This window comes from Dermacentor silvarum, chromosome 3 (assembly GCF_013339745.2).
Source record: "Dermacentor silvarum isolate Dsil-2018 chromosome 3, BIME_Dsil_1.4, whole genome shotgun sequence".
NCBI lineage: Eukaryota > Metazoa > Arthropoda > Arachnida > Ixodida > Ixodidae > Dermacentor > Dermacentor silvarum.
Window position 1 is genome coordinate 180,145,974 of NC_051156.1, and position 25,578 is coordinate 180,171,551.

Below are 25,578 nucleotides of genomic sequence, written 5' to 3' on the forward strand. Positions count from 1 at the left end.
CGCCCGTTGATCACATCGTCTTCTTCGTGTTAACCATTTGTCTTGAAGGAGCATGAAAGATGTATTAGTTCCTTTCGCGTTTGCGCTGAATCCGCTATGCGCTCGGACGCAACGCGCCGACTAGCCCGCTTGTCATTGTGAGCGATAGAACGCACGAGCGTAGCACTGGCTGAATTCGCAATAAGGTAGCTGCGCCGCGCCTTGTCTGCGTTAGCTGCCACTTCTGAAGTACGATTCATAACTCGGCATTCACAGCTGCCCTTGCTTGGTCTCTGACTCGTTAAATACACGTTTAAAGGAACCTCGATAATGGGCAAATAGACGGAAAGACAGGAAGGTTACAACCTCGATGATGTGTTCCTGTTTGGTACATGCTTCTCTTACCTGTTGGTGGCGGCATCCTGTCCGTCGGCAGCGCTAACGCTGATCTCCGATGTCATGAACTACGAAACCTTGAGCGGTTACTTCGATATACACGGCTTCACGAAAACTGAAATAGAGTCTCAAGTGTTCGAAAAGAGGCTGTTCTTCCGCCGATAGCGAACTTTATTTAGTAGGGTTTTATAAGTTTCTTGGCTTTCTATTCTCACTTAGTTTTGTGCGAGAGAAGATCTCTGTTTGATCTTTAGTGTTGCCGCAAGGAATGTCGGATAATACATTTACCCGGATTACACGTTCTATATTTCTCTGAGAAACGTGGCAACAAGGTTCTACTACACAGCATTTTGTTCAGTTCTGTTTACAAAACGTGTGCAAGGGAGTTCGCTGTACATTAAACAAACTTCTTAAAATACCAGACTGCATCCTTTTGCATCCTTAATTGTCTAACGAAGTAGAACACTTTGCCCTGCTTCTTGCTAGTCATTTTGTATAAGCACGGCAAAAAAAAAAGAGGGCAAAAAAAAAGAAAACTACATATACGGGAGGGCCTGGAAGAGTTAAAGGTCTCACAGCGTCTCCCACACACTTGCCGTAAAGTGTTCGTTTCCTGAGCCTTCTGCCCTGCGGCGGGAGACCGGCTATTTATCATCCCGAAAACGGTCCGTCGGGAACCGCTCCGCCCGCCGCGACACCCCTTATAGGTCCTCAACAAGTAAAAACTAATTTATTTCTCCGGCGGGCTCCCGCGGCAAGAGCGCCTCAAAGAACTTCGCGAGCTGTGAGAACGCGTTTTCCGGAACTTTATAAGGAAGGGGGGGGGGGGGGGGGGGGCATTGCTGTCTACGTTTATGGCAATGCATTTGTTTCCTTTTCTCTTTTTTGTCCTCGTTCTTCAGCAAAAGCGCGAGCACTTTAAAGGGAGGAGGATGATATCAAGGAAGTAAGGGCGGAAATAAAGATGGAAGGAGCAGTAGAAGTAAGGAACGAAGTCATTCCGCTTGGTTCTGAATGCAAACGTGTTCAGTTCGCTGTGCTGCTCACGTCATTGTTTGTCTGTTTTCTTGTTTGTTTGTTCCTTTTGTTCCGCATGGAGAGGTCTCGCGACAGAAGTCGTCGTTCCATTCGCCTAAGGGCCGTTGAGCGCGAGGAACGAGGATTTGTGCTCGCACTCGAAGTAAATTTTTTTTTTTTTTGCTCCTTCCGCTTCTTGAAACGGCGCATTGTCGTTCACCATCTCACTCGGCTATAGCTGTTTCCCGTACGAGTGAGTGGACGCGCGTTCGCGTTCCTGGTGGACATTGCTGTCGTTGACCGAAAAGCCCCCGCGGGAGAAAAGGGCGGGCTCGCGTAGTACACGGTAGGAGGCGGCCCGAGCGCGACTCAATTTTTATAGTGTAGTAATACGAACGCGCGTAGTTCGAATCTAATCCGTATAGATGGAAGGCTTTTCTGATCGGTGCCGTTTTGTATAGTACGCTGAGCGCAGCATCAAACGGTCTTGCAACGAAGGGTCGGCCCTCTTATGCCCTGGCATACTCGAGTTTTCCACGCCGTATAGCATGTCCCGGAAGCAAGCGGAGTGATTGAATATACGCGAAAACGCGTTAAGGAAGCAAGAAAATATGACGTGTTTTCGCCCTCTGGCTATGTTGAGCACCTGCTCCCTGCGCTTTGTCGTTTTCAAAACGGCAACATCCTTGGCGGATGCCCCTATCCCATTGACCGTGCGTTTTTCCGGTGCGATTAGGTTCTTTAGCATTCGTTGGTACGTTTACTTTTTGTCAGCAATGCGGCGAGCCCTTTGATGTAGTCTTTTATTTTTGAATTGCCATCATCGAGCGATCTCTTTTTTTATGTTGCTCTACTTGTAGCATGACACGTGGCGAGTTGTCGATATAGTTATTATAGAGCACTCGATCTTGTTGTGGAGTCAACGTGCTTCGCACTGACTTAGGGATCGGCCCGTCGCATTGCAGGCCATATAGAGGCTCATCAAGAAATGATATGCTATGTTCAATAAACCCGCACGTTCGCTTACAGACTTCTACGATGTTATGTATAGTCAGATATTAGTTTTCCAAAAACGGGCTGTCATTGAATGCCTTGTGCACACAGAGCGACGCGCAGTTTAAAAAACTAAATGTCAGAGCACGGTCTTTCGGCTCTCGCCAGTAATAATATTCGAAGAGCAGTTAATTTCATCTCGAATTACGCACGCGTAGTTGCCTCGACTCAAGCATAGACAAGGGGCGTACTTTGACCCGTCGAAGTACACGAGATTTCGAACCCTTCTGAAGAATGCTGCCCATCGAACAGCAAACCCGCCTACCCGAGCATCCTTCGTTTTATAAAGAGAAACTATCTCTATGAATTCAAATAACTCCTAAGCCGCTGAGCACACTCGCGAATTGTCTTATTCTTTCCTTTTCTATTATTTTTTGTTCATTTAGTCTTTAATAAGTACTCTAAATACTCGAACGTAGCCATATTATCCCTACTCTGTCGTCACAACTTGGCTATATAGCAGCTCGTCTACACTCTCCGGTTTTCTCTTGCGTGCCCTGGGGCTTACGCTACGGAAATGAGCGGCTGTGTCTGAATCAAGCTGAACAGCCACCGTCAGAATGAGCTAAACCCGCTTTCCTTTACCACACGCTTTAATATAGTTCTGCACAGCTACTGATAAAAAGCAAGATCGGGAATGCTGCTGGCCCGGAGCGTGTAAAAACGCTATAGCCCACAGGTAGTTGACTTTGTTTCTTCTTAAGAACGACTGACAACCTCAGTTCCGGCGTGTGGATCACTTTCGAGGATACGCGTTCACTTTCGCGAGACGTGATGGCCAGCGCGCGGCGTGTCACTGGAGCCACGGAAGTCCTTTCGATTGCCTAGCCCATCAAGGCGAACCAAAAAGTGACACTCCTAAAGAAAAAAAGTGATCCGTCGAGAATACGGCCCCCAACTCTGTAGCTTCGCTAAGCTATCTAGAACGCCAGCTTTCTCAACAGCACGAGCCGCGAAACTCCTGTGTTTGCACTGTCATTACGGCACCCGGCCCCGCCGCGGCACCCCACCAACGGGCTGGCCCTCAAGAGCGCCCACTCTAGAGGGCCGCGAGCGGCCACGCTATTCGTGGACGATGGAGTCTAACGGTCAAGCGAACGGGAAGCGGATCCGTTCGTTCCTCCCTTCCTTCCGGTTCCTCGTCACCACCATCCATTGCGGCGACGACGGTGACGGCCGACCCGACGCTCGGAGCAAGGGCACAATGGCATACAGTGTACGCACGTATACGCCGCCGTCTGCGTCGGAAACACACACGCACGTACAAAGAGACAGGCAGGCAGAGAGAGGTGGGGTGATCAGTATCGAATGCGCGCAGAGACGCAGGCGCGCTCTGTCTCTCTCTCTCTCTCGGGTTCTTCCGATTGTCTCTCCTCACACACCGGGCGGCGGCACGCGCCTCTCTTTCTCCGCGCACGGTTCCGCAAAGTGGCCCGGCGATGGGCAATCCGTCGCCGTGCGTCGGTTGCCGGGATCGGCGACGGTCATTCAGTATGTGTGACAACGCGAAGGGCCCATTGTCGTCTTGTCGTCTCATCCCTTCCCCGTATCTCGCTATGGAGAGATGATCGGAAAGGGACGAGCGAAAGAGACATCGGAGAGAAAAGAAAGTGTCCGGGTATAGAGAAGAAAACGAGAGGAGAAGCGAGATCGTATACGTATATAACGATGCCCAAGCCAGCGGCTGCGTTGTCGTCGTCCTTGGTGAGATGGTGTCAGTCGATACAGAGACTGCAGCGGCGGACGATCGAGTGCGCGCACCCGAAGGGAAGGTCTCGCTCCTCCTATTTGGTGGACGGAGACTGCGCCAGTTGTTTATCCTGTTGGTGGGGAGCAGTGTCGCGTGTGTATGTATCGTCGTAGCATGGCGTTCGAGCAGCCATGCATGCAGCACTGATGCGTTGGGGTGCGGAGGATATACGCGAACGGATCCTGTCCTCTCTCTCCCTCCTACGCGTGATGATGATGATGATGATGATGATGATGATGATGATGCATGATGATGGCATGATGCTGCTTTAATCTTTGTGGTGGGCAGACGTAGAGCTCGCGTCCTAGCAGTTTTAAGTTAGATCAAAACACATAAAGCAGAAATATAAAGAAAGACGAACCCAGGACAGTCGGCACTGACAAACGCGGGACAAAGAATGATGATGATGATGATGATGATGATGATGATGATGATGATGATGATTTATTGGCATCTCCTTTGAAACGGGGTGGTAACAAATGGTCCCCTAGCCTGCTTGAATTACTCAGGTATGCTGTACATGCTTTTCAGTCTACCATGTTTGTATACATCTCTTTAATTTTCTTTTTCTTCCTCGTATGTAGTGAGCGCGCCCTGGGGAGCGTTGACTATACTGGCTGTAATAACCAGCCTCCGCTGTCTCTACGTTACAAGTTTGAACTTTCTATACACCTTGGTTATTGCGTGGCCTATGTTGTTGTGGAAGAGACACTTGCGCAGAGCGGAATATGTCTACAAGGAGGCACACATGCACGCTCCTGTTGTTGTTGAAACACCTATCCACTTATAGGGTTAATCTTAGAGCACTTTCGTCAACGCTTGCGTATATTTTTTGCCAATGTATCCGAGTGTTGCTTCCTTCGGCTGTACATTTAGATTCGTATTGCGACTAGGTCCGATAGAACATTTGCGGGACGTCATTCTTCGTATCTGCTGCTACAGTTTCTATATAGATCCAAATAGATATATTGCATTGCGCCACGGTTATCGCAACCTGCCTCTCTCAAGCTCTGACCCTCGGAAAGTTTGGAGGACACGACGTGCATTCGCTGCGCTCACATTCAGAAACGGCGCCAGAAACGGAGCACGAAGCAAGGACGACGACAGACGGTGCGCTGACTTGAAATTTTCAAACTAGTCACAACAGTTTAGCCCACCAAGTCAGTACTTCTTAGCGAACCTTCGCGCAAAGGTAAACCCCCTTTAATTAAAGGTTGAAGACACGCAAATTTTTCCTAGCCATTTCGCGAACGAACAGAGCAACACAATTTAATCGTGCGTACAGTATTGATTCTTCCCTATACTGCGCCATTTCTCATGACCATTTCCTTGTGTACGCTGGTGTGTGCGCAAGCAGAAGCAGTGTCCCCAATTAATTAGAAAGATAGAGCGGGTTTCTTGTTAATATGCCTTTATTTTACGATTATACGCCCATTTCAAGCGGTTAACCGGACTAAACGTGTCCCAGGTGTGCTCGTTTGTCCGACACATTTTTTTTTTTTTTTTTGTTTCATAGGGATACAGTTCAGCTAGAAAGGGTATTCAAAGAAGACAGCGCTTTGGGAACAGTGATACGCGGACAGTATTCACCGCACCAAATGGCCCATTTCGCCACAAAGACTTAGCTTCGTAGCGCGTAATCTCTTCGTAATGACCGAGCAGGCATTCACCCCCTCTTTGTTGTCAGACGAACAAACGGTGTGATTCTAGCACTTCATATGCCTCATTAAACTCTTCCCGTGGTTACGCTTTCGCAATGTGGGCTCCTACAATTGTTTTCTTTCAAATACCTGCGAGCTCTCTACACACGAGAGTTAGGTCGGTGGTTTTATGTGAAAGTGAGCCCGCTTTGTAGTTGCTTACGGCGTCGTCACAATGTAAGTTTTCGTCTGAATGTTTTCTATATGAACTTGTTCAGAATAGTGGATCGAGCTCGCATGCGTACGGTATGGTACAGTCTTAACAAAAACACTTGAGCGGTATTAAAAGCAGCGTATCTTGTGCGGGTAATCCACTTCATAGAAAAACATTTAAAATAAGAAAGTGTTCGATATGACCCCTGGTACCACATAATTGCCGAAGTCGTCGTGCGAAAACAGAGCCGTAATCGGCACCGGAACGTTTACTTAGTGTTCACTTTAACAGTGGGCCATGCTGCACTTTTTGCGCAGTCATCAAAGTCCGCGTGTCCTCGAGTGGAACGTGAGCATGTTCCAAGGTCACGATGTAGGCCAGGTGATAACGAGTGGTGCGTGAATTTTAAATTCAGGAAGCATTCACTAATGGCTTCTTGTTATAAACAATCCACATGTTTCTAAACAAAGGAACATAGCGCAGGGGAAAAAATTGTGCAGGCAAAAAAAAATAATAAAAAGGCCAGATCAAGCGTTTGATTCCTCGACTGCGTGCGGCGCGGCAGAATATCTGTCATCGCAGAATGCAAGCGGCGAGCTCTGGGTGCATGTTAAATAAAACCGTAGGTATAGTCAAAATTAATTATTTGGAAGCAGCGCTGTATATGGGACACACAACAGGAACACGAACATGAACGATAAAGCACTTCGAACTACAATGCAGCACTGTTAGGCCAATAATGGTGCTACTCAAACTTGGGCCTTAGCGGAAATAATTCGCAACCCTCAACTACAACCCATGTGTTGCATCCTAAACTTTAAGCCAGATTAATGGGCCAATCACTCTGCACAAGTTGTAAACTGAAAAAAAAATGGCGTTTTGCGAGGCAACGCTAGAATTTTCAAAGGCAGATCATTTTCTTTTTTCTCTCACCTACGTATTTTGTTTGCTTACCGAATTTGCATATACAACTCTCACGTTTGTTCGCGATTACTGTCGACACTCGGGCAACGCGGCGGCAAATTGAAGACGAAGTTAGACAGATACAAGCTATATATATCCTCTGTCTTCGCACTTCGGGAATAGATGGTGCAACGGCGTTCCTTCCCATCGGATCTGTGAAATAAGCCTCGAGGTAGTTTTTCGTTTTCTGCCTCCTCTTAGTTTTTATTTCTTAAACGCACTTCTTTTTTAGAGCTGTTCAAGCACGAAGTTGCTGCCGCAGTAATTCAAATTTTTCTTTCTTCTCGTTTCCGCGTCGTCTAGCGGGAACACAAATTGGATAGAGCCCCCGAAGGGCGTGAACTGTGAAGTGAAGAAAAAAGCGGGAGGTAGGTGAGGGCTCGTACAAAACTCGTGCGAAAGCTCGCACAACGAGTTTGTTTTACCAGGGAGCGAGAATTCCTGCCCCCACCCCCACATACACACGCACCGAAGCAAAGCAATTTCGACACTCCCAGTATCGGAAACGCTGGCACGAGCAAAAAAAAAAAAGTATACTTTTATACAAAACAAAATTATACCTAACGTATACATCCCCACGGATGGAGAAATATAGGAACCCAAGAAGCGCATTCGCGACAAATCCTCCTCTCCCCCGCTCTTTCTCCGTTGCTTCGTACAATTGATTCATTTAGCTAGGCGAAGCGAAAGTTAAACAACACCATAGAATTGGCGAAATACGCAACACTTAAACGTATATATCTATATGCATGTGCAGTGCTGAAAGATAAGACTTGGCGCGTGCGTATACGTATGCGTACGCGTAAGACGCGACGGCCGCCTTAAAATTGTTTCGCCGAACCCTGCCAAATTCCGCATAAGAAACGAGCGAAGTGAACGGGAGCGAGAGAGAGAGAGGCGGGGAAGCAGGAAGGAAAAACGCAATAGTGGGCGCCAAATTGTTGTTATACGGACGGCATCGTTCGTCTCGGTTTGCTTTATCTAAACAAGCTGAAACGAAACAGCGCGCACGAAAAGCGCGTGGCGCAGCTTCGCGCCCTGTGTATACGGGGGAACGCATTTGCCTGCCGGCAATGTTGGCGTCTCCGCTAACAGTTTCGCCGGCTGCTTCGCCGCGCCACCATCTCAGGTTGCCCCCCTGCGAAATGGGCAAAGTCATTTGTACGACGACATCGCACCTCTCTCTCTCTCTCTCTCTCTCTCTCTGTTCTCATAGCGCTGCAGCTGGCCTCTATAACAAGCTCCTCACCTGGCTCCAATATTCGCCTTCGTTTGCGTCCGTTCTTCATTTCTTGTTCTTGTTCGTTAGTGAAATGGGGCAACCCACTCTGGAGGATCGGGCATGAATCGGGCGGAGAAATATAGTGTAATTCATATGACGTTTTTTTTTTCTTTTCTGTAACTCTTACTGCTTCTTCTTTGTTATCCGTTGCTCTACTATCGTATAGTATTGGAAACGTTTTCGCAAATTGAAGCTTTTTCATTCGGGAAGCGCTCGTGCGCGGGCGGGCTCACCAAGCGGCTTGCTGACAATCGCACTTCTTCCTTCGCAGGCGATCCCCCGGAGACTGGCCTTGCCCGTGGCGCTCATTTTGGCGGCAGCAGTGGCAGCCTGTCTGATCCCCTTGGCCGAGAGCAGTGAGTGTTGCGCGACACGCTTTGTTCTCTCCTTGCAGTCGTTCGCTGTTTTGTTTGTTTGTTTGTTTGTTTGTTTGTTTGTTTGTTTGTTTGTTTGTTTGTTTGTTTGTTTGTTTGTTTGTTTGTTTGTTTGTTTGTTTGTTTGTTCGTCTCTGGTGCAAATCATTGTGAGGTTCGCTGTGAAATCAAGTAAAGGGACACAGTTAGCCAGTAAACGAGGGAAAATGAGAGTTGGTGTGAGCGGGATGGTGAGCAAGCGGGACTGATGCATACGTTAATGAGCGTGTGTGCCGTATAGAGGTCACACGGATGATTGTATACTGCGCTATCTCTGTGAATGAGTGCCTCAAATGGAAAAGAGACAGAGAGAGAGAGAGAGAGAGAGGGGGGGGGGGTGCGCCATGTGTTCTAGCACTCTCCCCTTCAAGCAAGTTCAAGTTCATACATTATGACATATGCATGCTGCTTGTGCACTAATGCTCTGATCGTCAATATTTCAAAGGGGATCCAGATACCAGACAGGGGCCTCTCCGCAGGGGCCGCACTTCATAATTCAACATGGCTGCGTACTGCTGCGCCGGTGTCAGCGTAAAAAAAAAAGGGGGGGGGGGGGGGGGAGGGCAGGCACGCAAACGACGCAGCAGAGAATTTTTTAATTCGCTGCTGATTTATGCTCCGGAACATACAGTTCATTCCATGCACACCCAAGGAACTTCGCTCTACATGCCTAAAAATGTGGAATTTATGCATGCATTTCGCCATATAATCTCGTCCGGCAAAGCGAAATTCGCACGAAAGAAAGCGCGCCGCGCTTGCGGCCAGTTCTTACTGCGAGGCGGCCATGATGGCATTTCTTGCTCGCGTTAACGTAATGATGCAAGTCGTCGAGCGCAGTGCTTTGGTTTTGTTGCATTCTTTCGCCTCCCTACCCGTGTTCTGCCCCTCCCCCATCCGCCCTTGTTATTTTCAGTATCATTATTTTTGTTATGCTTGCATAGTCAAGGCTGATATGATTACCATTCGCCCCGCCTGGCTGTGTAGCTCAGGAAAAATTAAAAGCTTACGATGCATTTCGATGATTACCAGAGGGCGGGGTAATAAACTTTCTCTTTTTATTTTTTCTTCCGTCTTTTTTTATTGCTGCAGAAATACATCATTCGCGTTCATTAAACATCGATAACACTTGGAATGGAGGGTGTCTTGCACGCCATGCTTACGAACTGCTGCCCTCCCCCCCCCCCCCATTCCCTTCCCCGCTTTCCTCTCTCCACGCCCACCCACTTTTCTTCCTTTTTATTTATTATTTATTTATTTATTTATTTATTTAGTTTGATCAGCAGTTCTGCCGTGGTGCGCATTGGCGGAAGGTTAATAAAACACAGACCGTTAACTGTTTGAGCCTGAACAACGCTGGAGGCGACTGAAACAGCTTTTTGCCCGAGGCGACTTGCAGCTTCATGGACTATATAGTGAGAGGAAGATAAGGGCTACCGACAAATAATGACGGGCGTATCTTGATTGACCCAAGCACGCGAATGCGCAGGGCGCGCTTTCCTCTTTATGACGGTGATGCCCACTCTTGATAACAGCCTGCATGGTTATGGTTGACTTCGCTTGCGCGTCTAACCAAAGCACGGGACGCATAAATACTGCCTTCCTATCGGAAAGATCGATAGCCCCGAGTTCGCGGTGTCTGAGTGTACGTCGATGTGATCATGCATCTGCGCTTTCTCTTTCTCTCTCTCGCTTTTTTATTTTGTTATTACTTTTTTTTAATAAGAAGTGACGACGTTCTTCGTCGCACTGTAATTGACGCAGACATGTACATTTGGTATTCAGAGAGGCAATTCTCGGGCACTTGTGCCGACAGACGTCGGCGCCTGACGGTTCAGGAAACCATATTCCCCAGCATCCTCTATATAGCATCGCGCCTCCAGGACTATACATGCCTCAAACATTGCTCGACGGCGGTACTGTAATCACGCTCAGTATCTGGGCCTGGATTCACAAAAACGTTCTTACGGGCAAATCTATTCGTAAGAACCGATCGATGCCAGCCAATAGTAATATTGGACATAATGTTAGCTACGGTGGCCGGCTGATGACAAAGAGCACTTACGAACAGAAAGCTTTGTGAATTCGGCTCCTGTTCTATACGGACATTGCCGACATCAGCGGATGCCCCATGATACCCATTATAGGCCCTGATAAGTGTCCTCGTCTTGCGGCGTAGTGCGCACGCGCCGACGCCGGTCGACGCAGCAACGACAAATTCCGCTAGAAGCCATCACAGACAGCGTTAGCTTCCTTCAGTTCCGCTGGAATTCCTTGGAGCGGCAATTTATGTTAACCACCTAGAAGACGTTGTGAGAACGAGCGCGCTTAACATCCGGGCTGAGAAAGAGTGGCCTGATACGTGACCCATGCCACCGCGCATTGTACGGTCTCCATGATCGGTCCAGTTTTCGTCACGTCATCTCCGTGATCGGCCCAGCTTACTATTACGCTGACTCCGGGATCGGCCCAGTTAATTTACTCGTTGAGAAAGCGGCCGAGCAGATGCGCCTAATCCCATGAAGGAAGGCAAATAAAACTTATCTTTAATAAAGTAATCATGCGCTAGAAGGCGCGTATTTGTTGCAGTGAGGATATACAGTATAGAGGTGCCGTTTACTGCTTCTTTGCGAAATTCCGTACAGAACAGAGCCGGTCACCCGTACATTTGTAGAGGTAGTACAGACGGCTATACAAGGTAGATTCATTATACATATGTGTATATCACATCCAGTTTCTTAGCGCCAAATTTCTCAGGATATTAATGTAATTTTGGCGCCACATTTCATTTTCGTACGCGCCTTCCCACCACTTACGTTTTCTCTCTCAGCCCGCTAAGCGTATACATTGTACTCCAGAATCGCGAAGCAATGTCCACGCTACTCAAAGGTACGCCTCATTAATTTCAACCTTATCCTTCGCTACGACACGCAGTGAGAACGGAAGATGTATGCACAGCAAGCACGCGAAGCTAATCCAAGTACAATAGTGTACAAGCGACAAACTTTTAGTCTGGAGATATAACGTAATGATCAATGAGTATCCATTAGCCGAGGTATATAGGCCGGTCTTCGGTTGCAGGGAAGAAATACCGTGCAGTAGCAGCCAAAACTGAAGCTCATACCAATTAGTCAGGGACCGAACTGGCGAAGTTGTTTGCACGTGAGAACCAGACCGCTTTCGTTATGCGGCCATTCGTGACAACCGACTGTATATAAGGTGGTCATTGCACTGGTCCATGACGAACCTTTATCACGTGCAAAACAGCCTTTACCTCGGATTCGGCCTCGGACAAGCCGATTGCGCCATGAGAGCCAGCTATTGCTATCGAGGCGCTGCACAGATCTAGCGAGACAGCCAGAGCACGGTTTGCTTTGCCCAGGCCGAGACTGTCGCACTTCTTAAGCCGGTCCCTATGAAAGGAAAGATTTACGGCCGGGCGTTGGGCTTTCCCGAAGCCCGCGTGTAATAACAGCTAGGGGCAGCGTTTGACGACAGTCAAGAATGGCTTCCTCGCCGTACGGCCTTCAGTTCCCCTTCCCTTTCTCTCTCTCTCTCTTTCTTTCTTTCTTTCTTTCTTTTTTTTTTTTTGTTTCTTTGGGGTTTCTCGAGTAAATGGCCAGTCCACAACAGTAGCCACGAGAGATACAGAGAGAGGAAGCAACAACAACAACAGCGAACAACAGTAACAATGATACCGTGCAAAAAAGGAAAGCTTTGGCGTTGAAGGACGGACGCACTTCGGAGCGACTAGGAGTCCATTTCGGGCGGAGTTCTTATACGTTCGCGCTTTTATTTACGTACGACGAATGGTCTCGCCCCCGGGATGCGGACAGCATTCGTCGGCAACGGTCGCGAACGGTCGAAATTCGGCCTTCTTCTCCGGCTGCCTGCCACCAGCGCGCTCTCGGAATAGCCGTAGACTTTATCCGCGACCGCCGCAAGTCCACGAAAATGACTGCAGTCGATCGGCAGGAACAGACGAGAGTAAATAAAGTTGTGAAAAGGCAAATGGGGGGGGGGGGGGGGAAGCACAAGTATACAGCTCCACTGCTTGCTATTCTGTCGAGAAAGCTGTCGTATAGAGAGCGACTGGAGGCTGCAGTCCCAGGATAAAAGGTGTGGGGAAAGAATTGCTGGGTGGTGGTCAGAGTGCAGGGTGTGCGGGGCTTGGTTGGAGTGCTTTGAAACCCCCCCCAACCCACTCCCCCTTCCCCGTACACTTAAAACCGCTAGTGCCAGCAGGTTGGTGTGCGTGTTATCGAAAGTTGAACAACCTACTACAGCGCCTCTGCACCGCTCTAAGGGATGGAGGAACATAGTCCCCGAGAGACTGCTAGATATTTATAGACGCCGGCTGTATACGTCTGCGTTGCTACCCGGTCCCGTCTCGCACACGCACGCCCGAACGAAAATAGCGAGAATACCAGTCGTGGTGGCACTTAGAAGAACCTCGCCGCTTCTCGTAATCGAACGGGGAGACGATCGGAATGTTCGCCGAGTTCGCTTTCGTCTTCTTCATCGCTAGTTGTGACCCGCAGTCTTCGACACGTTCTCGATCTCTAGCAAAGCAATGCGAGGAGCAAAGACGACGCGAGACGACCTTGAAGCCGTGGCTTCAAGGAAGTCGGCTTCGACGCGAATCCTCGCATTATCGGGCCGCACCGATGGGGAATAGCAAAAGTGAGCGAGAGAGGAGGCATAAAAAAAAAAGAGAAGAAGAAGAAACTGGAGCGAAAAGCAAGAGACTGTCGACGCGGGCCGCTTCGCTTCCTAGTGGCGCGAATCGCATGATCTCGCTCAAGGCCTGCGCAGCCAGTTTTTTTCAAACGGATCGTGATCTGCAGTTTAGAACCGTACGCCAACGGTGTGCCCCCCTCACCCCTCCCCCTTTGCCCGTCCCGCGCACCCACTCTAACAAGCCTGCCCATCTGCTTGCGTTCTCTGCCTGTCTACACGCGTGCCTGTGGACTTTTTTTTTTTCTTTTTTTGAGAGTGCTGGCACCCTCATCGCCTCTTTCATTCCCCTCTACGCTCCTGAACTTACAATTCCAGTCTCGCTCAATTTTTTCTATAGCTTTCCCTCTCTTTTCTTTTTTTAACCTTCGCGACGTGTCTTCACGCCCGAAGCCGTATACTGCTTTTAAAACGTTCCCGCTTCTTTGCCCACTGGTCCACTGCACGAGTCACCGTCGATGACTTCCAGATTGCCGACGGAGGCCTCGCTGATTCGGACACCGCGTATCGAAGAGACCACGCAACGTTTTTTTTTTTTTAATTACAGGATTACGATATATGCAGCGTTTATGGGTGAGGGATTTAGTGTATCAAGCTGATATAGGCTGGGTCAGCCTAATTGTTACGCATCGCACGCGATGTCTGCCCGCTCGCCCGTGCTTGAGACATGTTCTTGCGAAAGCCACGGCACGTGTTGCGAGCTTATCGCGAAGAAAGCGGTCTAAACCAATGCAGCAGCGCTGTGCAAACGCGATCGTTAAGTGGCGTCCCCGTGTAACCAGACGGAGCACGCGGCCTTTGATTTTTTTATTATTTCAGTGGATGTCTGGGGTATACGCGTTTTCGATCAGTTCTTTCTTTTTTCTCTCTCTCTCTCTCTCTCTCTCTCTAGGGTTGAAACGAATCACGAGGTCAACTCGGTTTTCTGGCCCGATTTCCGCAGTAGCCGCAGCACGTTTCGTAATGCAGGCGCCACGCGGGTCAGTGACTGCGTGGTATACAATCAAGGACGTTAATCGAATCCTTCTTGTTCGCCACTTCTGTGCGTCGTCTTGGTGTGTACGCTGTTAAATAAGCCGTCGGCGAATAACACGTACTCGTGAAATGCAGGTATACGGAGAACGAGGAAAGTTTTTAAAACGAACTCGTATGATAAGGTCCTGCCTAGCACGAGCTCCTTAGTCCATCACTGAATAAATGCGCCACTTCTCGAGTGCACTATACACTGGTGACGTACCCGCGAAATATCAACTTTTACGCCTAACGAATAATACCAGCATCAAACAGATGCGACGTACATATATACTGCATGTAGTCCTTGTTTAGCGTCCCGCGCCCAGTGCCACATAAGGCGGAATTAATGAATGAATAAGTTTTATTCAAAGAGGGATGCCTTTGTGGCCCTACGCTAGGGCGCGGTAAGATGGGTAGGGTATACAGGCGGAATAAAACGGAGCCACAACCACGCACGCTATCTAGTATAAGAATTGTCATCAATGCGCCGTCTATATTATCGCGTATCCGCAACGGTCTGCCATACAGATGCTGCACGCGCGATATGTGCATTATCGCTTCCTGCCGCGTCCTCATGCATGAGGACGACCTCAACGCGACACGTCGTCTGTCTCCCTCGCGGCTAATTTACCTGATCGATGAGGCGTACCATGAGGATGCTTAGCCAGCGTTTACTAACAGGCTTTCTTTCATGCGACCACCGAGCCATAAAGAAAAGAAAATAGAAAAACGTGAGGTAGTCGTATAAGGGGAGCAGACGACGAAGGGACGTATAATCTCCGCAACAGCATCGCAGTCTCAGCAGACGCCGCGCTAAGCAGACGTACCATACGGGAGGGCGTCACAACCACGGCCAGAAAAAGGAAGGGTCGGGATGGCCCACCATCCCTTCATCTTCATCGCTATAAGTGTCAGAGCCGCGAATCCGCTCAGTTCCGGCCCATATCCCTAACTACAGGCGACAGAAGGCGGCGCCGAGCGCGCGATATCATCCGCGGGAAAGTCTGCTCCCCACCCCTTCTCCTCCTCCTCCTCCTTTTAAGGCACGCGGCATCTAGCGCGACGCTCTCGTCCCTAATTGCGAATGGCACGTGATTACCCCGGGGCCGCCCCCCTTACCACCGCCCGCTCGATCCAAAGCGCACGCGAGAGAGTTCCCGAGACGCTGTCGCTGAGAAGAGCGCGCAAAGAGCGAAGCGCCGTATATACGTACTATATATATACTCTTTGCCCATCACGACGCACGTTCCCCCTAGATCTCATTAGCGGTCGCGCGCGGCGGTTCCGGTAATGAGCCTTAGTTCCCTCCCTTCGACTTGGGCAAGGGAAAAAAAGGCCGCGACTTGTTATAGCATTGCCCGTCCGAGACGACATCGAAGACGACCGCGCGTGAGCGTCCGACGAATCCCGTTGCCGATGCTGATGCGTCGGTTCTCGCGCGCGCGGTTTGCGCGCACCATCGTCTCGATATTAGGAGAAGCCTGCACTATATGACTGGCTATCAAAATATAATAATATGTACCACATACCGCAGTGAATACCTGCTCTGTGCTCTTGAGCCCGGCATGAGTGGGCGGCCATGCGAAATTACGTAGTGTATACGCGAACTCCTTCGATGGATGCAGGAAGCACACACACCCATAGCCTGCTACTAAAGATTACGAGAGTACCGTGATATGGCGCATTCATACTGGTTCTCTTGAAGCTGCGACAGTGGCCTGTGTGTGTGTGTGTGTGTGTGTGTGTGTGTGTGTGTGTGTGTGTGTGTGTGTGTGTGTGTGTGTGTGTGTGTGTGTGTGTGTGTGTGTGTGTGTGTGTGTGTGTGTGTGTGTGTGTGTGTGTGTGTGTGGTGTGTGTGTGTGTGTGTGTGTGTGTGTGTGTGTGTGTGTGTGTGTTGTGTGTGTGTGTGTGTGTGTGTGTGTGTGTGTGTGTGTGTGTGTGTGTGTGTGTGTGTGTGTGTGTGTGTGTGTGTGGTGTGTGTGTGTGTGTGTGTGTGTCGCTGTGTGACCCATCGTGATCTGCATATTACTCCATATTACTGCTATAAGTCTTAAGCCGGGCTAACATATCCAGGCACTTCAGGCGAAAGTCAGGCGAAAGTCAGCTTCATCACCGTCATCGTCAGCCTATATTGATGTCCACTGCAGGACGACGGCCTCTCCCAGCGATCTCCAATAACATCTGTCTCGCGCTAGCTGATTACAACTTGCTCCTGCAAATTTACTAATTTCATCACCCCAACTAATTTTCTGCCGTCCTCGACTGCACTTCCCTTCCATTGGCACATATTCTGTAACTCTAATTGTCCACCGGTTTTATCTGCCCTTACACATTAAATGGCCTGCCCAGCTCCATTTTTCTGTCTTAATGTCAACTAAAACATCACCTATCCCCGTTTGCTCCCTAATCCACCCCGCTCTCTTCCTGTCTCTTAACGTTACGCCTAACCTTTTTCGTTCCATATCGCTTTTTGCGCGCTCCTTAACTTGTTCTCGAGCTTCTTTGTTAACCGCCAAGTTGACCTCCATGTTAGCACCGCTAGAATGCATTGATTGTAAACTTTTCTTTTCAGTGACAGCGGTAAGCTCCCAGTCAGGAATTGGTAATGCCTGCCGTAAACACTCTAACTCACTTCAATTTTTATTTCGCATCTCTCTCATCTCCCAGCTGCATGCATGCCCATTCATCTGCGCGCAACTCTCTGCGGCCTCGCGTTCGTCTGGCGGTTCCACGCGCGGCGGCTCAATTTTTGATGACGCACTCAGCTTCTCGATGGCTCCTCCGTACTCGCAACGGCGTGCTCCATATTTCTGCCGCTCAGCGAAGACGGATTTGGGGAGCAAGGAACACTCGTGAAAGGAATGCAGAAAGCAGAAATGAAGAAAGAGAAACGGAACGCACCCTGGGCAATTGAATTATCCCGTGCGGGGCCGCTCTGGCCGGTAAGGCGATTGATGAGTTAAATATGTAAGCCCTGAGAGAGGGGGGGGGGGGTATGTATACATGACGGATTCGCGTTACTTCCTTGCGCGGTAAGTGCAACTGACAGGCGAAGATTGAAGAAGGACGGGGAAAATAATCTGTTCCTATGAGACGTATTTTGCAGTAATGCTTGAGATATAGCTTAGCGACGTTATACGATACCGTATCGACTGAGAAGCCTATTACGTCCCGGTGCTTGCATTTCCCAGCAGATAATGCTATCGGAGCTCTTTCACCTGCTTGTCGAGGGAGTTCGAGTAGTGGGAGCGGAGGATTACGTTGAGGCCACTCGGGATTGTTTCAAGCTCTGTATCTTTAATAATGCCGAGAGGTCTATATAACTGTACTGATCTCACCCCGTTAGGAGATGAAGATTCCACGTTGGGATAAACGAGTTACCTCTGCGAGATGATCCGATATGATGCACTTGACTACTCGGAATTTGATTCCAGAATAGCTGACGCACCAGCTTCTACGCGTTACGGGCATATTTCGCTGGATCCTTGAATCTACTGGCCATAAATTAGAGATTGGGTGACTGCAATGATAGCTCTTGCGAAAAAAAAAAACAACCCAAAACGGTACTTTCCCAACTTACACTGCTGGTGCAAAATGTCGTGCTGTTAAAAAATAATGTTTGGAACAACTGATTATTGATGATTGATTGATTGATTGATTGATTGATTGATTGATTGATTGATTGTACAAATGTTTGCAACTTCTTTCTCCGACTTCTCCCCGCAATATTGTTCGAACGAGCCGATAGAAACGAATGCAGGTGCAGAAAAGAAGGCAAAATATATCGGCGCTTTAGCACGTACACGCTCGAATTAGTCACGAACTTTTTTGAAGCCTTGAGACACCTGCTGATTACAACAAGAAAAGGAAAGGAACGCTACAATATTAAAAAAAGAAGAAGAAAAGTTGCCAACAACTAAACGACATACTTTTATCCTTTAGACATTAAGATGAATGTAGTGGAATTGTTTAAATCGGTAACTAACGAACAACCAAGAAATCTGTTTTCTGTCTTAAGCAAGCTCCTCTTCTTATTTCTGTCTTTTTTTTTTCTCTCATCTCGCAGGAGCTCTGACAATCAAGAAGAGGGCTGCTTTTTACATCGCCAACGACACCGGTAAGTGATCCTGTTCTCTTTTTTTTATATATACATTTTACGTAGGGGGTGTCAAGAACGATACAAGGAAAAAAAATTTAAAAGAAAACACTGCATGCTCACTAAATAATACGTGTTCCAGCAGAAAAAAAAAACATACTAAGCAGGAAAGGGATGCAAAAACGCGGATATGCACTTAAGGCCTCTTCTGAAAGCGTCCACCACGCCGCCCGCCAACGTGAATTACAATCTCGAAACCTAAGCCGAAATTGCTGTTGCACTTTAGCCTTACCGCCACTCCCTCCTCCACCATCAAGTGTTGCCTCGGCTGCGTTTGCGAGCTGAAAGCACTTGAGGCGAGATGCCACTACGAATTTGTAGCTTATACTTGATCGAGATCTTCCGTTATGCAGTTATTCGTATTTTTTAAACCGCTGGAAACAGGATAACGTCCCCTCGCTTTTTCCTTAAACGTGTGCACGTTTTTCTGCGGTAACGACGGAACTTGACCCCACCGTGGTTACACGAAGCTGCAGCGATGTCCGCACCCTCTGCTTACCGCACGCTGTTTTGCCATGCGAACGGTACACAATGCTCGCGTACACCAGAATGCACGTTTGTTTCTTTGACCTTTTTATAGGTACACTGGATTTCCTGCAGCGTGTTTTTTTTTAGATATGTAGGTTAGGGCTAATCGGGATCTGCTTCACAAACTGAGAGATTAACAGTAGCACCAGCTGGAGTCCTTCAGACATAGTAGCGCGCTCGAAGCTATTCTATCTTACCCACGGGGATAACTTGGGATGTTTACACAAATGTAGGAGTCTCCCCTTGTCGAAACGTTGGCTCCAAACTGACGCTTATCTTGTTCGCACACAGCTAATTAATTCAAGTATCCGTCTTTTTTTTTATTAGTAGCATACAATGTGCGATAATATGGAGCACTGACATTACAGATTCCGCTGCTATACAGTACCTTGTGCAGACTAAACGCGTGAATACACATGGTAACGTAATAGGAAAAGACACCATCAGGCAAACGTGATTAATGCAACTGCAGTAATGAAACAAGCGCACGTTTCTGTTTAAGGAATAAAGTAAAGGGCACAGGCACCAACAGGTACAGGCAAAAAATAAATAAAGCACTGATATGTTCTTTACAAAAGAGATAACGAATACAAAACGATAAGCAACTCAGTAAAGCACCGCTATAGTCTGATATATATCAAAGCTTTCACGGCGCTTCCTATTGCCTGATGGGTTCAAGAGTATAACCTTCGTTGCCGACCCCTGAATTAAGTTTCAAAAGCACACACGTAGCGCTGCTTTCTAAAGCCTGTTGACTCGCCGAATTTCGCAGCTTTGTGCTTACACAGCATGATCTCATCAAGGAATCCCAAAATATGTCGCCTACAATCTCGATAAGAAGGGAGAAGGAAAGAAGAAAAAAACAACGCGAGGGCAAGCAAGATGACTGAATACTGTCCGCATTATCAAAGCTATATAGACGAAGCACGGAACAAAAAAGAGGACGTCATCGTGAAGGGCAAAGGTGGTCGCCGAACCGTTATACGCACTGCCTCGGTCCCGCGCGGCTCGTTAAGGGCGTGACCATAAGGAAATAGAGTTCGTCAGGCCTTATTACTGGACGGGACGGCGGAGGAAAGAGCGGGACTCCTTATCGCTTGCTGTTTCTTATTTCCCCATTTCGCTGGGTGTGTCTACTAGAACAACAGCGACGTCGCTTCGGTCGCCGCGTGTGCTGGACTGATCGAAACGCGGGAAACGGAAAGAGAAGAGTATCGACACGTGCGTATACGGAGGAGGGGGAAGCGAAAGGCAGAGAAGGGAGCTGCCTCCGAGGAGGCCGCAACGACTTCCTTCCGGACAACGCTGACGAGTGCCAGTCACGAATGGGCGCGCGCGCGCTGAGTGCTGAGGTAGTCTATCGACTTTAGCGATATGTATTTTTCCTGTTTCTCATGCGAGAAAAGTTAGTGCAGAGCCTAGCGCAAACATTTTCGTTGTTGTTTATCGCATGGTGGTAAGCTGGAAGGCAGGTAGCTTTAAACGAGGCTGAAGAACGGGGGATTCTCCGGAGGGGTGGAGTCGCTAAAGGTACTTGAATCTTCAGCATCTGATAAATCAGGTGAAAGGAAAAAAAGTAGAACTACAAAGCAAAAGAATAACAGTAACCTCATAAACGTACGATGCGAGCGCCAACAAAAGCCGTCAAAGGGAACGGGCCAATCCAGATATTTATATTTTGCAAAAAAATCGACCAGTAAGAAAGAAGCATCGCAATCGTGGCCTGAATGCGCGAGAATTAAATCAAATAAGAACTGCTGTCAGCACCCCGTGGAGTTTTGCCGACTGCCGCGAAAGCTCAAAGCATTGATTGATTGATTGATTGATTGATTGATTGATTGATTGATTGGAAATATTGGCAACAAGTATAGAGTATACGTCCGCGTTCTTCACAACGTTAAATTGCTTTATCACTGATGAGCGATGATGCTAAATGATTTGACTTCTTATTGCTGCAAGCATAAGAATCATGCCTGCAGCTTTCCGTCCCATAATATATGTGTTTCGCACTTATCAATTAAACGCAAGTTAATATTAGGTGGTGCCTGTTTCGTCCGCGCTTTGTACTATCCCGCCGCTGCTGCACCGTTATTACAATGTTGCGCTCGAAGAAGTGTAATATATGATGACTAAGGTGTAGTACGGATGCAAGATGTAATCGTTATGCTGCCCACTGCAAAATACAAATAAAAAAGACCCGAGTGCGTACGAGTACCGGCCCGGTAGCGCCAAGGACAAAACGCGAATTGCTCGGAATATCCGCTCTGCTGCAACTTTCTAATGCCTTCGTTAACTCCGTGCACAACTATGATTTACGGCATGAGTGATCACTCTTGGATTGCGTTATGCATGTGGCTAAGTTTTAGCAGTTAGCTAACCTAAACCCCAGAGCGACGAAATAGCAGTAGAACCAGTATTCCGGCTTTTTAACTTGCTTTTTCGGCGATTTATGGGCACGGAAGTGTCTAGAGGATCTGCAGTTTCCTCATTGCGTTTGTTCTGTCGTTGCACTCCTGAGTGCAATTAATGAATGGCCGCGAAGTAGCTAGTAGTAGTTGTTTAATGAGTACACGCAAATGGAGACATAGGCTACTTTATAACCATTAAAAAAAAACGTGGACAAGTGTTTTCTATGTTTTCTCTGCGCACAGCGCGTGCCTATATTTTTCCGTTGTCGTGTTCTTGTGTAGCTCTGCGCTCAAAGCCTTCCACGGACACCCTGTAAGCGGCTATTCCGAGACACAGTTCGGATTAGAAATTATATATCACGAAGCGATAACCCATTAGCGAAATTATATATAATGCTAGAGAATATGGTGGTGTAAAGGTATCGAGATTAGTAACAGTCGGTAATGCACTATTCTAAAATGCGAAGGTGGAATACATTTGAGTAGATCTGGCTTGAATTTCTGCGCATGGCGCGCAGAAAGTGTTCAGAGTGACTTCCCGATACCGTGGAAAGTGCGGCGTGGCGTCTATAATGCCATGCAAAATCCTCAAACTGCGGCAAGCACTTTTCCGCCTCATCGTTAATTATTGTTTCCATATTTAAAAATGTCCTTACTGAGTCTGAATCTTGTATAACCTTTCGTGGGGCACTACAATCTTGGTGTCTGAGTTCCCGCTTGTAAAGTACCTTTTACTTATTTTGACTTCGCACTACCGCGAAGGGAGAATATGAAGATGAAATTCGAGGAGCATGCGGCCTACCCACAAGACCTTCCGGTTTGCTAACCTACAAAAGGGGAAAGGGCAGATAGTGATTCAAGCATCAGAAGACTTTGTAAATGAACCTGCGCACTGTGAACAATGTGACGCAGTCGAAGACCAGCGAAAGACGTTCGTTCTCCCATTTGGCTTTTCCTTCGCCCGCCTCGACAACCAAACCGCTGTGAGAGAAACTATAATAATGGGGTTGTTGGCGAGGCTAAATGCAGTTTCCAGTACACGCCGATTTACTTCGCTCGCAAAAGAGTGCCGCGGGGTTCGGACTACAGTCCTTGAAGAGGACCGTTGGCCGTGGAATTGCACAGTATTGTCTCTTCTATATTCCTTCGTACTACGTGATTCTCCTGGAGAGATGTTGGCATTCACAGGGACACTCGTAGTGACCAGTCCTTTCTGCACAGTCGTAGCTACTCTTTATACTCTTTCTTTCTTCGCATTTCTTAGTCCAGAGTGCTTAATCCAGATGGTGCCTGAAGCCGGTCTCTCATTCATTTCATATTTCGTATATCATTTCATAGGCCCACAAGAGCGTTGCGTAAGGGGAGATATACAGAAATATAGCGACTATGAAAACATAAAATACGTATATATACTACACAAATAATTTCAGGCAAGCAAACCAGACTGCAGGTGAATATTGGTCTGCAACATTTTGTAATATAAACAATATGCAACAAGAAAGTACAATAATACGTGTACTTCAATTACTATAAATCAAATCTGCCTTTCGCATTGAAGCAAATCTGTCTGTGAGAGCTATTGAAACACTTGTGAACTCCATAATCTTGCTGCTAGACAAAAATTCTGCCCCCCCCCCCCCCCAAAAAAAAAAAAAAAGAAAATCAAACATATGAGGTCACTATCACCGATCTCGGAGCCAAGATATAACGTTCCGCTCACGCACGCGGTAAACAGCAGACGGGTGCGAAAACATACCTGGTTAAATTTCTGCAGTGCACGCCTGGCGCTGCAATCTCGAATTACCTAAGTAAATAAGAATAAGTGTACACGCAGACGTCCATTTACGTTTCTTATCACGCTCTTAATACTCTTCTTGTTTGTTTTTCTTTTCTTTTTTTCTCTCTTTCTCTCCTTTTTGCAAAGCACGTAAAAGACGAAATTAAGGTTCAGCGAGCAAAAAAAGTAACGACAGTAGCCAGCACCGCCTCAACCTGTCTTTATCGCACTTTACGACGCGGGAAACACGGAATTCCATAAGGCAAGCGTGCGCATTCCTGTCGTGGACACCGACACGAGATGGAAAGCACGAAGAAGACTGAGTAAAAGTACAGAAAAGGAACGAAGTGGAACGGTGGCAATAAGACAAGCTTCGTGGAGGCACTGTTTCAAGGTTTTCGTTTTCCTGCATCGGTTTGTTTTGTTATCTTTAACAACTCAGCGGCGCATGCTGGGAGATGTGGCTCGGCTCCCGTTTATAGGCCCCCCAAGTTTCACAGTGCCACGTAGAGCATGTGCAGAATGGGAGTAACAACATCTGGCTCAGCGCAGAAAGTCCTATAGTCCTCGAGAATTGTGTTTATTGCAGCTATAAAGAATGAAAAAGATCATCCCGCGGCGCAAGCTTTATACGCAGTTGTGACGCCGCTGGCGAACCCTCGGGTGAAATTCTCATCGCGCAGTGACGCAGTGGTTTTGTATACAGTAAAACATCGTTATAAAGAAGTTGAAGGGGGAGCGAGAGGCTCGTTACGTCCGTCACTTCGTTATGTCCATTGTTTCATCTACTGAACTACGGATCTTTGTGAGGATTTCAAGGGGAATTTCACTTTACTTCGTTATATTCATAATTTTTATATCCCGTTTCGCTATAGCGAGGTTTGACTGTAGCGCGCTTTGTAGATGGCGTGCGAGTGAGCGTCGATCGACGGCAGCGTGACCGTACGTTTTACTGCTATTCGAGACACTTTCGCGTTTCGCCGTATTGGTGAATTCGCCATCTCGTCATCTCTGATTGGATCTTAGGGCGGCGGCTACGTCTCCCCATGTTGACTGAAAGCTCCAACATGGCGGAATTCGACAACGCGGCGGGCGGTATTTGACCGCTTCCAAACTATAGCGCCATTCGGCCAGGCTATGCCTATTCACGCACGAGTACTTTAGACAACGCGTATAGTATGCAAGATCAACCTGTCCCAACGGCAGGTAACTTATATGCATCTTCGCGAGAGGCCACCAACCTCATCAGCTCACAATATGCTGTATACCTGCGCATGCATTCCGGTTTTACTAATAGTTCTTACGTCCATAAATCTTTCTTAAAAGTTTAGCCAAAGGGCGACCGGTAGCCGCGCACACGTGCAACTCATTAATTTTACTCCTCGCTTGGCATTCCAGATCGAAGTTAAAGAATGCGCTGCATGCAGCACATGTCTGACGCTAGGTAGAGGTTCATGCTTAAACATACAAGTACGTTTGAAAACGGGAAACGCAGATTGTCTTCATGCAGATTTTTGGCGTATACGCGTTCGAATGAATTCCTACTTTCTTCGATTGTTGTCATATAATACAGCGTTCACACCTATATATATATATATATATATATATATATATATATATATATATATATGTAATGCCGAACATTAGCAAAGTAGGGTTAACTGAGGTCTAACTGGAGAAGTTCGAAGCAGTATGCCTCTGGTTACACCATTTCCCTTCTATGCAAAAAAAAAACTAAGACAAGTTTATTTTAATATAAATGAATAAATAATCATAACAAAAAGAACACTTTAGCACACGCAGACACTCACACATACTCACATACGTACACATTGCCAATTTCCGCAGCGTTGCGAGTTTGTAGAAAGAGAGATAGAGCGAGAGAAAGCGCAAATACGTCGTTCAAATAATGCACAGTGTACAAAGGTCTGCGTGACACGGCCGTCGTATTCATTCAATTTCGATTCGAACACGCGTTCTTTAGTCAGTAGCGGCGCCTTCGTTAATCCGACGCGCTTTTCCCATCGCATCGATAATCAAAATACCAAGCTTAGCCTTTGTAGCGTCAGTGTATGTTTTATAATAAAACAAGGGATCGCAATAATCCGTAAGCTGTATACGTTGTCTGTGCATTGCGTGAGAAAATGTTCGTACAACTGAACATGGCCTCGGCGATTGCATTCGAGGGCTGATCGCTTGCTCAGGAGAGCGCAGCTGCGTAAGAAACAGCAGTCGATCGCACGCTGGAATTTTG

At 47.6% G+C, this 25,578-nt stretch overlaps 1 protein-coding gene across 1 annotated transcript in view; it reads left to right on the top strand.

Annotated features, from left to right (window-relative positions):
- LOC119446158 (mucin-19-like) overlaps positions 1–25,578 on the top strand; it is an 84,690-nt gene that overhangs the window by 28,410 nt on the left and 30,702 nt on the right. The window contains exons 2-3 of the mRNA XM_037710514.2: positions 8,566–8,650; positions 18,522–18,572. Of these exons, the coding sequence (XP_037566442.1) occupies positions 8,566–8,650; positions 18,522–18,572 (136 nt within the window). The remainder of the gene's footprint in view (positions 1–8,565; positions 8,651–18,521; positions 18,573–25,578) is intronic.